At 36.7% G+C, this 14,289-nt stretch overlaps 1 protein-coding gene across 2 annotated transcripts in view; it reads left to right on the forward strand.

Moving 5' to 3' along the window:
- Positions 1–803: 803 nt before the first annotated feature.
- The window catches only part of CCDC88A (coiled-coil domain containing 88A), a 74,526-nt gene continuing 61,040 nt past the window's right edge, over positions 804–14,289 (forward strand). For both annotated transcript variants that reach the window (XM_010004565.1, XM_010004573.1), the window contains exons 1-2: positions 804–866; positions 987–1,087. In XM_010004565.1, coding sequence (XP_010002867.1) covers positions 804–866; positions 987–1,087 — 164 coding nt within the window. The remainder of the gene's footprint in view (positions 867–986; positions 1,088–14,289) is intronic.

Below are 14,289 nucleotides of genomic sequence, written 5' to 3' on the forward strand. Positions count from 1 at the left end.
TGCTAGGGCTGGGCAGGGGTCGGGGGGTGCAGGAGGGGCGAGGAGAGGGCTGAGGGGCGGGGACCGGAGAAGCGGGGGAAGGGCGAGGGTGTGGGGCGAGGCGGCGTGTGCCGGTCCCGTCCCTGCCTTGCGGCGCAGTTTGGTGGAAAAGGGAAGGGGTCGGAAAGGGGAACTGATTTAAAATAGCCTGTGATCCCTGCCGCGGGGCTGGTTCCCTCTCGGTGGGCTGCCTGTGCCACTGCGGGGAGGGCAGAAAGATTCCCTTGTGTTCAGAAGCAGCCGGGGGGGTTCGCTGTGAGTGGGGGTGGGGGTCTCTCCCCCTCTGGGTTGTGGGATTATCTCTTTTTTTAAAAATTTTGATATTTTTGTGTGTGTGTGTGTGTGTGGGGAAGGGGCAGGATGAGCATGCGGAGTGTTACTGGAATTTCTCCTTCCTTTCTGAGGAGCTGCCGCTGCTAAAGCAGATTTTTCCTTTATTTTTTTTGTCTGATGCAGAATCCCAGTAGCTAGGCAGCCTCCCTCCTCCCTTCCTTCTGCCCCTCGGCATGTAGAAAGGGAACGGCATCAACGGAGAGGCTGAGACACGCGTAGATGGACTTTCAAATGTATTTTTTCTTGAAAGACGAAGATAAACCCCGGTTGCCAGTGCACTGACTTTTTTTGTTGCTGCTGCACTGTTGCATAAAAATGGGGTTCACTTACTCCAGCTGAATCCTCGGGGCATTTCAGAGTTGCTACAGTGAAGGACTTCCCATATTTTTTTTGCATCAGAGGAGCTACATTGATGTTGTTTCTTTCGTAAAATGGAGAACGAAATATTCACACCCCTTTTGGAGCAGTTCATGTCTAGCCCTCTTGTCACCTGGGTAAGCACTCGTTTTTTTCCTGACACATCATTCATTTATTTGCTCATTGTTTGAGGATAAATGCCTTGCCGCAGAGAGTGAGGTGGAGTTAGTGTCACGGTGGTGATGGTTATGTTTTAGGTTAAGACGTTTGGACCGTTGGCTGGAGGAAATGGGACCAACCTGGAAGAATATGTGGCGCTAGTGGATGGCGTGTTCCTGAACGAAGTCATGCTGCAAATGTAAGTGTGTGCAAGTTGTGCCTTGCCTTTACTTCTTTGTTGTTGTCCTGGTCCTTTTGTATGTTTTGCTTCCTTATGAAAATTCTTACTGATCTTGGCAAATGTCTTTTATGTTTGAAGTAGTCATGTGGTCAGTCAAGAGGAGAGTTTGGAGGATAGCAGATGCTCTTTGCAGTTTAATGTCCCAGTGATGTGTTTGCAGGATGTGTAGTGTAATGCAGGCTGAATCACGATACATAGAATTTACTGGAAAACTGGATTACTGTAGCTTCCCACATTACCACTGAGAAGCATAAAAGTGTATTCTACTGTAAGTCATGCTCATAAACAAATTTTTTGATAAATTTGTCTGTCTGATAAGATTCTAATACAGATCTTAACTCATGTGAGATACAACTTAAGGATGGTATGCAAGTCACATAACGTTGTTCATTGAGCAAACGGACCATCCTTTAACTCTTTCTGCTTTATTTTTCACACTTCCAAATTGGAGTAGAGAGCTGTGCAGTAAAGCTGGAACTTTAATTGAGAGCATAGAATGTTTTCTGGCTATGAACCACTGAAGAAACATTTTTACATGGTTTTATAAATTGTTCATTGAAAACTCTGATTGTTACAAAAATTTCTTAAGAACTACAGCGACTTTTTGTTAATCATAGTTTTGACTGGAATGTTGCCTACTACTGTTCTGCTAGAGAGTAACACTTTTGTCAAGTGTCTAGTGATATAATCATAAAAATGTTACTAGTAGAAAAAAATTCTCCATACAGATTTTTTGTTGTTGTTGTATTTTAGGTCTTTACAGATAAATAAGTAATTTGTTTATTTAGGTATGAAGCAATGTAGGCCTATGGGTGGCTGGATAGGTATATCAGTGTGTGAGCAGCTAGTGTTGGCAGCTGTTCCTCAGGAACACTGCTTGGCGATGGGCATCCTTTTACTCTGTTTATAGATTTTAGTCATATTTAGTATTTTAAAAGTTTTCGCTGTTGGTGTTCAGCTTGCCTAGCTGATCTATGTAAAAGATCTACATGTTATTACAGTTAAGTTTTTAATTCACATCTTTTTGAAACCAGGATTTTCTTTGACACCTACTTTTTGCAACTAAAATTTCAAGTATTTGCTTCTGTCATACTGAGAAATGTGGAAAACTTGATGGAATTGAACTTCCTGAAAAACAATCTTGAGTGTATTTCTGGCATATTTTTATAAGAATTTTAAGGAATGCGTTCACTGAAGCATGCTATTTTTATTTTACCATTTTTATTGGACTACATGTAAATTAAGTAACTTTTCCATTATGGCCATGTATTTAAGATGTAGAGCTTCTATTTGGTAAAAATATTTAATAGCTGGGAGGTAAATTTAGTACTGGAACTGGCACAAGGTGATTTTGAAGAATGCAATTTAAATCAAATTTTCACAGCAAGGTTTTGGAATACTAGTAGTATAAATTGATACCTGATACATTATGTGGGGTACGTGTATGTGAAATGTAAAGCTGAAGAGAGGGAACATTCTCATGGCAGTTCTAAGGCACTGTGTGTTGAATTTGGCTTTGACTTCGTATATGCATCTTTTACCCCATAGTGTGATTACTGTAGTTTATTTTGGAAAAATAAGTATGGGAGGTGTGAATTTAACATAAAATCTTTTGGTAGTCAGAACAATTCCAATGCATCTTAAATTAGAAGTGTCTGTAAAATGACTAGTGCACAAACTATACAAATATGTAACTGCACTGGAAGGTGTATTTTTTTTTAAATCTATTTTTGATGGGACCAAAATGTGGTACAATTGATTACTACTTAGAATTGAAGTTTCCAGAATTGTATTCCTATTTTAAAGGTTTTTTATTTGTTTGGGGTTTTTTGCCAGGACTGAAAGGAAATTTCATGTTTTGCAAATGGATTCTGTCTGTGGTGAAGTCACTGTGGAAACCTGTGTTAACTTCCTAGTCCTATTCATTTTGAATATCCACCTATTAAACACGTATCTTATTTTGAAAAAATATTTAGAAGATACAGCTCCAACTAATTGTCAGTATTACTTAATCATTTCAATATGTTCTATTTTATTAGTATTTTTGTTTTTTTCCTTTCAGTCTTAACTACCCTATGTTGAAGAAATGTGGCAGGAAAATTTATATCACATGGCTTCAAAAGCAAAGTATTTGTCTTTGGAATATTTTTTTGTTGTTGTTGTTTTTTAAAGCTCTCAATGACTTATTTCACATGAGAACTAGAGATCTGTGCATATGAGCTATGGCACTCTTAGAAGCCATAGAGAAATGTTTTTCTTGCAGAAGTCACCAGGAGTTCTGTTTGTAGAAATATGTGGAAAGCACATAGTTGTTTTTGTGGGTTTTTTTTCATGAGTTGTGCTACATGTGGCTTACTATTTATACTATTTTTGAGATATTTGAGATTAAGGCTGTTGGTGTTTAGGTGTGAGAATGCAGGTAGTGTATACCTGTCAGAGAAGGACTTTGTGATGTGCTGGTGTTTCTTACAGTTGGAACCATTAGCTACTTAAAAGAGCATTAAAAAGCATGGACAAGAGGAAGCTGTTAGAGGTGCTGTGTTCCTTCTTTGTATATACTTTAATACTTTATTTTTGTCAAGTGTTGAAAAAAAATTATGTGACCATAAAAGTTATTGTAATATTACATTTGGCATGGTTTGTAAACAGTAAAATCAAAAAAAGTCGCTTTGTTACTTAGAGAAGGTTTTTTGTTCAGTTAAAAAAAGAGTTAATCCCACCCTCCGTCAGCTACAAGTGAGAGTTTGTTAGTATGGTATTTGTTTCTCCTTGTGTTTGTCTAAACCATGTTTACTTTCATTAGTTGTAATGATTTAGAGAAAATAGATGTCGGTACTGAAATAGTTGCAGGATAATGGTACCAAGATGGCTAGGTTTTATCAACATTGAGTTTATTAGTACTTCATACATAAGAGAGAAGAATTCATTACATTATTTGTATATCTTGATTTTGACATTGTTATTATTTTTTGAAAAATTTATTTTTTATTAAGGAGATTTCCATTGTTACGATACTAGCTCCTAACTTGGGAAAATGTCTCTCATTTCCTGTTTAAATTTAGGTTCAGTTCTTCAAAAGTATTAGGTTACCTACCTTCTGCTGGGATCAGTCAGTATCTGATGCCACTGGATAGAAACCCATCTGTCTTTCTAAATCTGAGCCTTTATCTTTGTGTTCTTTGATACAAAAAGGGGTCAGGCTTCTTGGAAATAAATCAGAATGCAATAGATGCATTGGTGTTCTGCCATGGCAGGGAGGTAGAGGAACATGCCAAGAATACTTCAGACCTTTATCGTACGTCTGTATGGTAATTCTTCTACTGTTATGAAGTGCTGATGTACTTGAGTAAAATTTGTAATTATTAAAATAAATGAAACAGTTTAATCCAATGGATTAGTCCATCTAGGTGAAATTACAGTAAAATATAGTTGTCCTGGAGATATTTTTCCAGAACCTGACTAACAACACCTCACTTTTTTTTTTTAGTCTTAGTGTTGTACACTTTATATACTCTTCTGATGGAAGAAAATCAAAGCATTCTTACAAAAATACTACTTTTCAGAGTGATTTTTATTTTAATTTCTGATAGATCTTGTTCTCTGATGCTTGCTAATTGAATTCTGATAGGATTTTCTAAGAAATGCTGGAAGTTGTGTAGTCCTGACAACAGTCTTACTAGTTTCTTTGCATCAAAATAGACAGCTGGAAGTAATTACAAGATTGGGACTTTTATTACACTTAACACTGCCATTAATATTGGTCAAGTAACAAAGTCTTGAAACTGAATTTTAGTTTTAATGGTTTTATTATAGTGTGCTTTGTAATTGTGGAAATGGATCTGTTTTAAATGAACTATTGGACAGAGTATGCGGAATCAGTAGTGTATGGACTCAAACTGTGAAACTGAGTTAATTTAGTGTGGAAAACCTCTCTGCTTTCCTCACAGTGTTCTCTTCACAACTTTTATGTTAATTTAATGTATTATTAGATGCTACCCATATCAGTTGTTTCATCCAGATGTGCTAAAAACTACTTCAAAGGATGAAGTATTTTATTGTTGTCCTTTTTTTCCTCTGTTTTTGTCCTTCTCCCACTGATTTTCAGCAGCTGGGTCCTCATGCAGGCCTTTCACACCCATAGAATTTTCCAGGTGGACTGGCTGACTATTTTCTTCCACCACTCTGGTGGTGTGTGCCTAGAATATGTAGACAGCTTCATTGACTCCTTTTCTGAGCTCTTAGTCTTTAGTTGTACACTTTTTTCCAAACAGTTGAGCTTGCCAGCCCATACTTCTGGCTTGCCTATATCTTTTCCTGAAAACTGGACTCTATTTCTAGTGCTTGAGCCAGCTGCCTGGCTCTGAGAAAGAGCGCAGGAACATGCACTCTGTCCAATTAACTCTTTCTTGTGAAGACCAAATAGCAATATACAGGTTCTGGCTGGGTGGGGAAATGAAAAAAAAACAACACATTTTGGGGAAAATGAAATTGGTGAGTTTGGTAGTAAAAATATGACCACGTGCTTTAGAAAAAAATAATATATTATGAAGTCTGCACCTTTCTCACTTTCTTGAAGTGAATAGATTTGATTCACGCTTTTCAAACATACTCTGTCAGGCTTCCACAAACGCAAGGTAGGTATCACTGGTAGTTCATGAGAGTTGTTCTCTTCAAAGTAGTTCTGCATCAGCAGGGCCCAGTTTTTTCTTAAGGAAAGATGAATTTATAGCACTCATTTTTTGTGTAAAGAAGCAAATTCTTTAATAAACAGTCCAGTAGAATGTGCACCATGATCAAGACTGATGGAATTCAAACCTTTTGATTATAAAAAATGGAAAGGTGTCATCATGATTAATTTTAGACTTGAACATCTGCTTGCAATGAGCTTTGAATTGGGCAAATTAGGTGGACATAGGCTAATACTTTACTTCTGAGGTGCTGGGTTTTGTTAAAAGTGTGGGTTGAAGTTGGAAAGCTTAAAGTGTTTGATCTGTGCTTATGCTTTGTGTTTTACTGTATTTTAATACTTTTGTATGCTTTTTCACAGTTGATGTCCACTTTCCTTCATCCTATCTACTCTATTTCCATGCAGTAAACTATTCTGTGGTACAGTCTTGTTTCTTGCAGTATTTCAAAGATCAGGAAGTAAATTACCTAATCTTCCTCTGCCTGTAGGCACTACTTTGTTGCTCTCTTCTTCATGTGCTATCTTGAGTATCTTTCTTTGACTCTGTCTCCTTATTTCTTTTGGTAGCCTACTACTACTTATCCCATCCTTAGTCTATGCTATTAGCTGAAGCCAGGGAATAAAAATTGAGTTACAAAACACTTCTTAATACTTACACTGGTGCTGTATTGAGTTTCTGCCTGTTCCATAAATAACAATCTTAGTGGAAATCAAAATAACTTGTTTCAGCATTGACAATGTACTGTCAAGGAAACAACACTACAATTCACTACAGCGTTGGAGTTTTATTTTCAGAGTATTTTGCATTTCACTCACATTCTATGTGGTTTGAAATAAATATAATGAAATAAACTTACTAATAGCTCCCTAAGCATGTATTTTAGGTGTTTCATTGTCAGGAATAAAGAGTGTACTGACAAGCTGTCTCCTTTTATGATGTAGCTTGGTTAAGGCTGTTTTAGGTGTAGAGACTCATGTACTACATTGAAGACTACAGGGCATAGATGCTTGAGCAAGATGACAGGAGAGCCACAGAGCACAGGGTGGCCCTACTGAACAGAGCTCCTCTCACACAAGGCAGAGCTGGCTTTAGCTGAACTCACAGGGTTGTGTGGGAAATGCCATGAGAATGATCTTGAGCCAGAGGAAATCACCTCTGGTTTTCGCACTACTGACTGTGCTGAGTGCTTTAGCAGTTCAGGGGTGATGGTTGTGCTTACCTAAGCATCATCATCTGCCCTTAGCAGCACCCAACTTAAAGGTTGGGTGAGCTTTCCAGTGACGGCTGGTTGTAATATTTCTATTTGCAGTGCTGACTTTGCTCTACCCATGATGTACTGCTGCTGTCCTGGCTCCCTGTATTGTGAAGAAAGACAGCACTCAAACTTTTTTGCTCTGGTTTTTACACCAGAAGGGTTAGTTTGCCTGGGTGGCTGAGGTGCTTTGAGCCACATTACAGTGGTGCCATATTTCTTGGTAGTATTTTCAGCAGTAAACTCCTGAGTTCTAGGTTAGCTACAACATCTTAACGGAGCTGATCAGCTTCCATCCTTCACTGTCGAGGCTGGGTTTCCTCAGCTTCCATGGCTAGTTTGGCAATCTCTACACCACAGTACTTTGCAAAGTATTTTTCTGTGCTCTGATCTTTCTTTTAAAACCTAATGTAGTTAACTGACAAATTGGTTGCTAAATCAAGTACATTTTAATCCTATGCTAAATTTGAGAAGCTTACTTCTAGATTTTCCTCATTTGTTTCTTCTGTTAAGAAGGGGGCTTTTTAGCTTTCTGTTCTTTCATATGTTCCTCTTGATTTTGGTTCCTCCTCCTTTTTTTCTAAATCAAATATCAATTTGTTGCATTCCTTTTCTTTCATACTGTACCACTTTTCTCTGTAGTAATTATTTAGGGATCAAGACATTTTTGCAAAATGCTGCTTTGTTAGAGCACATGACTTCAGTGGTCAGAGATTATTGGGTACTAACTATGTGGAAGTCTGTTTGTGTGCTTTGTTTTAAAGAGTCCTGTATTTATGCCTTAAGATGCTCCAAAGAGGCGTAGCCTCTTTGGGTAGCTGTTGTAAAGCAGAATTTACTAAATGCCCTTGCTTCATTTCACTGGACTAACTGATGTCAAGGCATTGAATGGAAGCATGGCACTGCTTGACCCAAACTCAGTTTGTGTGCTTTCTTGTTGTCTTATCTCCAGGAAAAAGCAAAAAGTTTCAGACATTGTGCTTTCGGATTGGGAATTAGTAAGGGATGAACTCTCAAGTGCCTTGTGTTATATTCCTGACTGTTGCCTGAATCTTTGTATTGCACATTTAGATACACTAAAGTTTGCTTCCTTTTATATAGTGATAGGAGATAAGGTCCACTTAGGTTTATTACATAATTGTATCTTGTTTTAAGCTGCAGGGGAATATTTGCTCTAGTTTTTGTTTGTGTGGTATCTTTGTTTTTCTTAAATAAGCCCTTGAGCAAAAATGCCTGGTGTAATTTCCTGGTAGCTTCAGAATATACTTGCTGTATATTTAGAGTATTGTGTATGGCAGACAGAAATAAAATACAGGTATGAATTGATATGCTAGAATGTAGACAAATGTCATACTTGCCAAGATGCAAACAAGCACTTTTAAAGGATATTAATATTAATGCATTAAGATGAAAAAAATGCACTTATTTTACAGGTCCTTATATATATGCTTATCTTGTAGCTTTAGGTAGTTAACAGGGGTAAGGTCTTTCAGGTATTGCTCTATTTATATCTAAATCAGTAGGAGATTGTACATGAATTGATGTGCATACAAAATTTGCAACACATTTCAGTTAGTGTGCTGAAGCAGTGAAGTTGCTCACATGAATAAATTTTTTATAAGAAATTAAACTTATTTTCTGTGGCAATCTGCTTATATCCAGGAGCCTTGTGTTTGGATTTGTCTCATTGTCTGGAATAATCTGTACCCAAGGGCTAGTCCAAAAACAGTCAAAAAATTGGTACAGAAAAAGATGTATATTTTGTTGTTAATTTACTTATAGAAGGTTTATTGTACTTCATAAGAAAGGGAAATTCTGAAGTCAGTGTTCTAACTACAAGTATTTAATGGAAAGCTACATGGCATTACTTTTACAACTTAAGATCATTTTAGTCATTAAAACAGCACTATTCAGGTAGCTTTGGTGTCATCTCACTAGGCTGAACTCACATCAGGATTTTCTGTGTGCTGAGATGTTTACCATTGGTTAGACTACTTTGAATCTAAAGTACCATTTTTGAGAATTTATAGCTTCAGCAAGTTCAAAGTAAAGAATAAAATGAGTGAACATTTTTCTAAGTCTTCCAAAGGAGAAATTATTTTTGATAGTGCTATGATTATCAAATAAAATACATACTGCTTTGGTGTTGGAAGTTGGTTAGGATAGAAGAGAAAAATTTTAATGTACAAACTTGATATCTTAAAAGGGCTTTTTAAAAGCTTAAATAAAGAAGACTCCATAAATGTGTATTGCTTTTAAATCCTACATGTTATTTTCCTGTATATTCATATTTTAAATGTCTTAGCATGTTAATCCAGGAATGTCATTTGCTAAGGGCAAGGAGTGTTTGCTTCTCTTCTGTGCTGCTTGCTGCTTCCTCTCTGACAACTTTCTGGCCCCATTCTGCTTCTTACATAACTGTTTCTAATGTTTCTTCCAAACTACTACCTGTACGTTTGCAGAATGTTCTTTCCAAGGGAGACAGTAGAAAGTTTCTCACTTCCTTGCCCTCTGATGTTTGGTATCAAATTGTGCTGCATCTTGTGATCCAGATCTCTTGAGTGCTTACTTACATAAAGCTAATCCTACTATTGTCACAGGATTATTGTAGGTGTAAATGTTTGCAGTGTTTTAATAGTCAGTTTCATTCAGGTGTTAATGACAAAGTCAGATAATTTTCAGTTACTTTGTTAATTAGTATATGACTGAATAGATCTTAAAGTTTGAACTCACTTGAGAAGTAAAAAATGTTGACCCTGAGAGGGAAAATAACATACAGTGCTTAAAGTACAAGGCAAAACTATTCATTATCCTCCATACTTTGTTTCTGTGGTGTGTCCATCTTCCTTCTTGCTTGTTCTTTGTAGACAGTATGATCTTGGATCCTGTGCTGCCCTTTTGTTGTAGTTCAGTTTGGAAAGTATATTGCAAGCAGTATTGTTCAGTCTCATTCTGCCTTTTGAAACAGTATTCACTAATAGGCCTTTTACAATTAAAACAACCCACAAAAAACAAACAAAAAATGATCCCCAAAAAGCCAAAGCAAGAAGACCCTTGTAAGATATCTTTTGTTTGCTCAAAAAGCATTTTGTTTGTCAAGTTGTTTCTTCTAGGGATTTTCAATTATTTAATACCTAGGAGTGTTTCTTTTATGTGAAAATATTAAGTGTTTTATGATGCTCTGAATCCTATAGATTTTTCCCTTCTATCAGTGGGACTTCTGGTGGCATTTGGTGGAAGCAAGCTTACCTTTTGCTATCTGTGGAGTAGTGGGTGCTCCACATTCTCACTGATTGCTGCTGGGAGCTTACCTGGCTTCCTCGCTGCAGTGAGCAATGATCTGCGATTTTCAGTCTTTGACAGAAAGCTGCTTGGTTGGGTTTGCTTTGGGTTTTTGTTTGTTTTATATAGTACCTTTTACTGTCATAGGAAAATAGTACATTTGATAGTCAAGTTGAAACAGTAGTAAAGTTGTTTGATAGTATGTGATGATAAAGACAGTTGCTGCTCTGTAATCTTGGAAGGTATGGATTTCTGGGGGTGTTAATTCAGTGATACAAGTGTGTGCTTAGTAAATGACAGGTGAACTCTTTTATTTCCTCTGTTAACGTTCTTCTACATTTTGCTCACCTGCATACATCTTCCTTATTACTATTAAGGAACAAAGAAAGGACAAAAAAGAAATTTAGGTTGGTCTGGTCTCTGCTTTTTTAAAACCTTGGAATGGGAGAAAACAAGTATCAGTCACCAGACCTCTTGAACATACTATGATTTTGTGTGTCTGCTTACACATTCACCTGTAAACCTGGGAGTGTACTGATGTGAGGGGATCTCTCTTCATGCACATAATACCACTAACAGTGGGACCTCTCAGCAGGGTTATTGGTCAGGTCAGCCCTGAGGTCATGAGGCACAGCAGGTTGATATTGATGGAGAAGGGAGAGACAGGGTTACTTGGCACAAAGGCTTGTGGCACTGCTTCAGATACAGCTACTTTATCACACTTCAACCATGAGTAATTAGGCAACTCCTCTGCTGTGAGCGCCAACAAGAAAGTTTAAGCACTGTGCAGCTACCCTGTGAGTAGTTCAGTCTGGTCAGATGTCACAGAGCTAAGGCAGGGAGTAGGAAAGCTGTCTGCATGTGCTCAGTATCTACTCATGTTCTTGGCAGTGTTCCCCATGATCCCCACCAGCCAGTTCATTTGTTGTAGGCCACTTGGTTGTGTTGTTTTTTTTTTTTTCTTTTTAAGTAGGCATAGAGCTTCAGCCTCCTTAATTTATGATGTTGGACATAATCCTAGGAAATGCTGTTTTAGGCAAGGCTTATGATGTTAGACCTACTTCTAAAACTCAATTTAGCATGAGGCAAAAAAACTTAGATACATCTTTTGAAATTTTGGCACACATAGTCAATCTTTGCAAAGTGCAAAGTTAGCAAAGTGTCCTTAAATTGACTTACCAACATGCACCTTATTTTATGGTAAAGGATATCTGCATTTGTAATGATACCTTTAGATGTTCGAGCAGATATCTGCAGAAATGCGTGAACATTTTAACTGCGTTGTTTGCTGCTCCAACAGCAGTATTGTCTCAAGTAAGAAGTAGAATGTCATAAATGCCCACTATAAAGACCAAGAAGAGTGGTTAGTATATAAAGCGCATTTGCTTGCTCATTCAGAGTTAGGACCAGAGCATCCTTTCAGTGGATCCTGCATAAGGGTGAAAAGAGTCAGTGGCTAAGCAGGCTTCAGAAGTCAACACTTGAGCAACTCCAGAACATACACCCCTGGTGTCTCCAACAAGTCTGACCATGGCTCTTCAACTGTAGTGGTTGTGTGTGTGTTGTGTAATATTATCACTGGGCCATACTGTAGTTTGATACCATCAATACATCACAGCCTCAGGGTTTGCATGTCTGGCATGATGCTCTTCAAGAGGTGGAAGGATTTTATTGCCATCTATTTTTCAGAGAAAAATGTGCCTAGTTCTCTGCATGCTTCAGCAATGGATAGTCTGTGTCATGAGTTATTCTTTAAGGAAGTAATCCATTTAAATCCGTGTCTGTCAACACAAATCCTGATGAATATGTGCCAGAAGTGTAGGAAAAAAAATTGTCTTTCTTTCCTTTTTGATAGATTTAGCATGGAAATACTTGTTGAGGACAGAAGCTAGTCATACTGGTAGATGTAGGAGAAGTTAGAAGTATGGCATCTTGTACCACCGTTTCTAAAATGTGGGTGATCACAAGGTTCAGACACTGACAATATTGTACTTCAGAATCTGCCCCATTCTTTGGTACCGTAACTCCTGCAGACAGTGATTGACTGTGATTGATGATTTCAAAACTTACCAAGCAATACCTTGGTGGAAGTCAGTGCTCATTTGTCCCATATGGAAAGGTGCTGCTGATAACTTCATTGCCTCAGTGTACTTTGTCTCAGTGGCTTTGTCTGGTGCTGCTTCAAATGTTTGAAGCAAATTGGAGATTATCAGTTATTCTCCAGTGAAGGCCCTGGTTTTACATTAGCTTTCACAGTGAAAGGACATACTGTATTCAGTTAGTTCATAAAAAACATTTAGTGTGTGTTTTTTTTCTTGCTAAGAGTAAATAATAGAAATGCTGCTTTATTACTTGAAATTTAGAAAAAATACTGATATAAGTAATTATTACAATATTTGGTACAGAGCAAGAGTGAGCATCATCATTCCAATTCAAGGGACTTTGCAAAAAATGTGCTTGATTAGGGAAGCAACATTTATGTGTAAAAGTGACTCTGTATTTTATCTTACAGTATTATCAGTCAATATTTATTACATTTTGAGATGTATACTGTAAGATAAAATACAGAGTATCAGTCAATATTTATTACATTTTGAGATGTACACTTGTGTAGAATTTTCTCCAATGTGCTTGTTTCAGCATTTCACTGTACTTAACAAATACATTGAAACAATTATATATTTAAAATTTGTGTACGTTATAATACTAGACTTAATCATTAAGTACCATCAAGGAACAGATGGCAAGAGAGGACACAACTGGTTTGCAGTCTGCATAGATTTAAGCATGAAGCCATTAAGCTATCACATTCCCATTTCTGATAGATTTTGGTCAATGAAAAATTAAAGGCACATAATCCCTGATTATATGAAGTCTCAATCTGTAATTTATGACACTGGTAATATTTCAAAATCACTGAAGTTCTCTCTGTAATAAGTAGTTTTAAACTAATGCAGTATTGGGATAGATGTTCTTGTCTGTTTTTACTGCTATTGAAATTAATGTATCTTGTCATAAGTAGGTTGCTTTTAAATGTAAAATTGCTTAAGGCTATCTTTTACTGCTCTGCTTCCTATTGACTTCCAGATAGATTTGCCCTATTTTGCTAGGCTATTTGCCACTGAAGCAGTTTGGGATCTCCAACTAAATAAAAGGAGCAATTCAGAGTTCAGAACATGTATTGCCTTAAAAGTGCTAACTGTATCTAGCACAATGGCCACTAGAATAATATGTTTTTAAAAACTCAATTTTTAAAGCTATCTTTTACAAAGGTCTGTTTTAGAACTGATTTATTTTCAAAATTATTTAGTTTTCATCTTCTTGTGTTCACAACATTGTATACTGGTTTATATCAGTGGTATTGGACAAATGTATTCTAATAAGCAGAATTGTTTAGTATTAATGAACATGTAATTATTATACAAATGTTATTGGTAATAAAATAAATATTTTATCCTAAAGACACAATAATTTATTAAAATCCCTAATAAATAAGTTGACAAAAGAGTAAACTAATTTAAAGATGCATGCTCTTGAAAGCAATACAGATTATTATTAATTTTGGTGGTTTATGTTTAGACTTCTGTCTTTTTATATGAAAAATATTTGCACATTATATGTCATTCATTTTTCTCACTGGTTATTTCAAAGTGCTTGATAAGCAAATTAGTATATCTGCTCCTGGCTTGGACCAGTCTGACAAAACACAGTTATCCAAACACATATAACAGACATGTAGCTAACACCATGCTGTTTTATTTCTTCTTTGAGATGCATGATTAAGAAACCAGAACTTAATTTAGTCAATATAGTCCATCTTTTTAAGATTATTTAAGGTGGTGTTTTGTGAATTAAGGAGTCTACTGAGTTTTAAAGTTGGAGGCTTTGAGAGAATGAGGCCTGGTTGCTAGTACTGGGAATAAAGGTGGGTTCATTTT

The sequence above is a fragment of the Chaetura pelagica genome, unplaced genomic scaffold (assembly GCF_000747805.2).
Source record: "Chaetura pelagica isolate M959 unplaced genomic scaffold, ChaPel_1.0 scaffold171, whole genome shotgun sequence".
Taxonomy (NCBI): Eukaryota; Metazoa; Chordata; class Aves; order Apodiformes; family Apodidae; genus Chaetura; species Chaetura pelagica.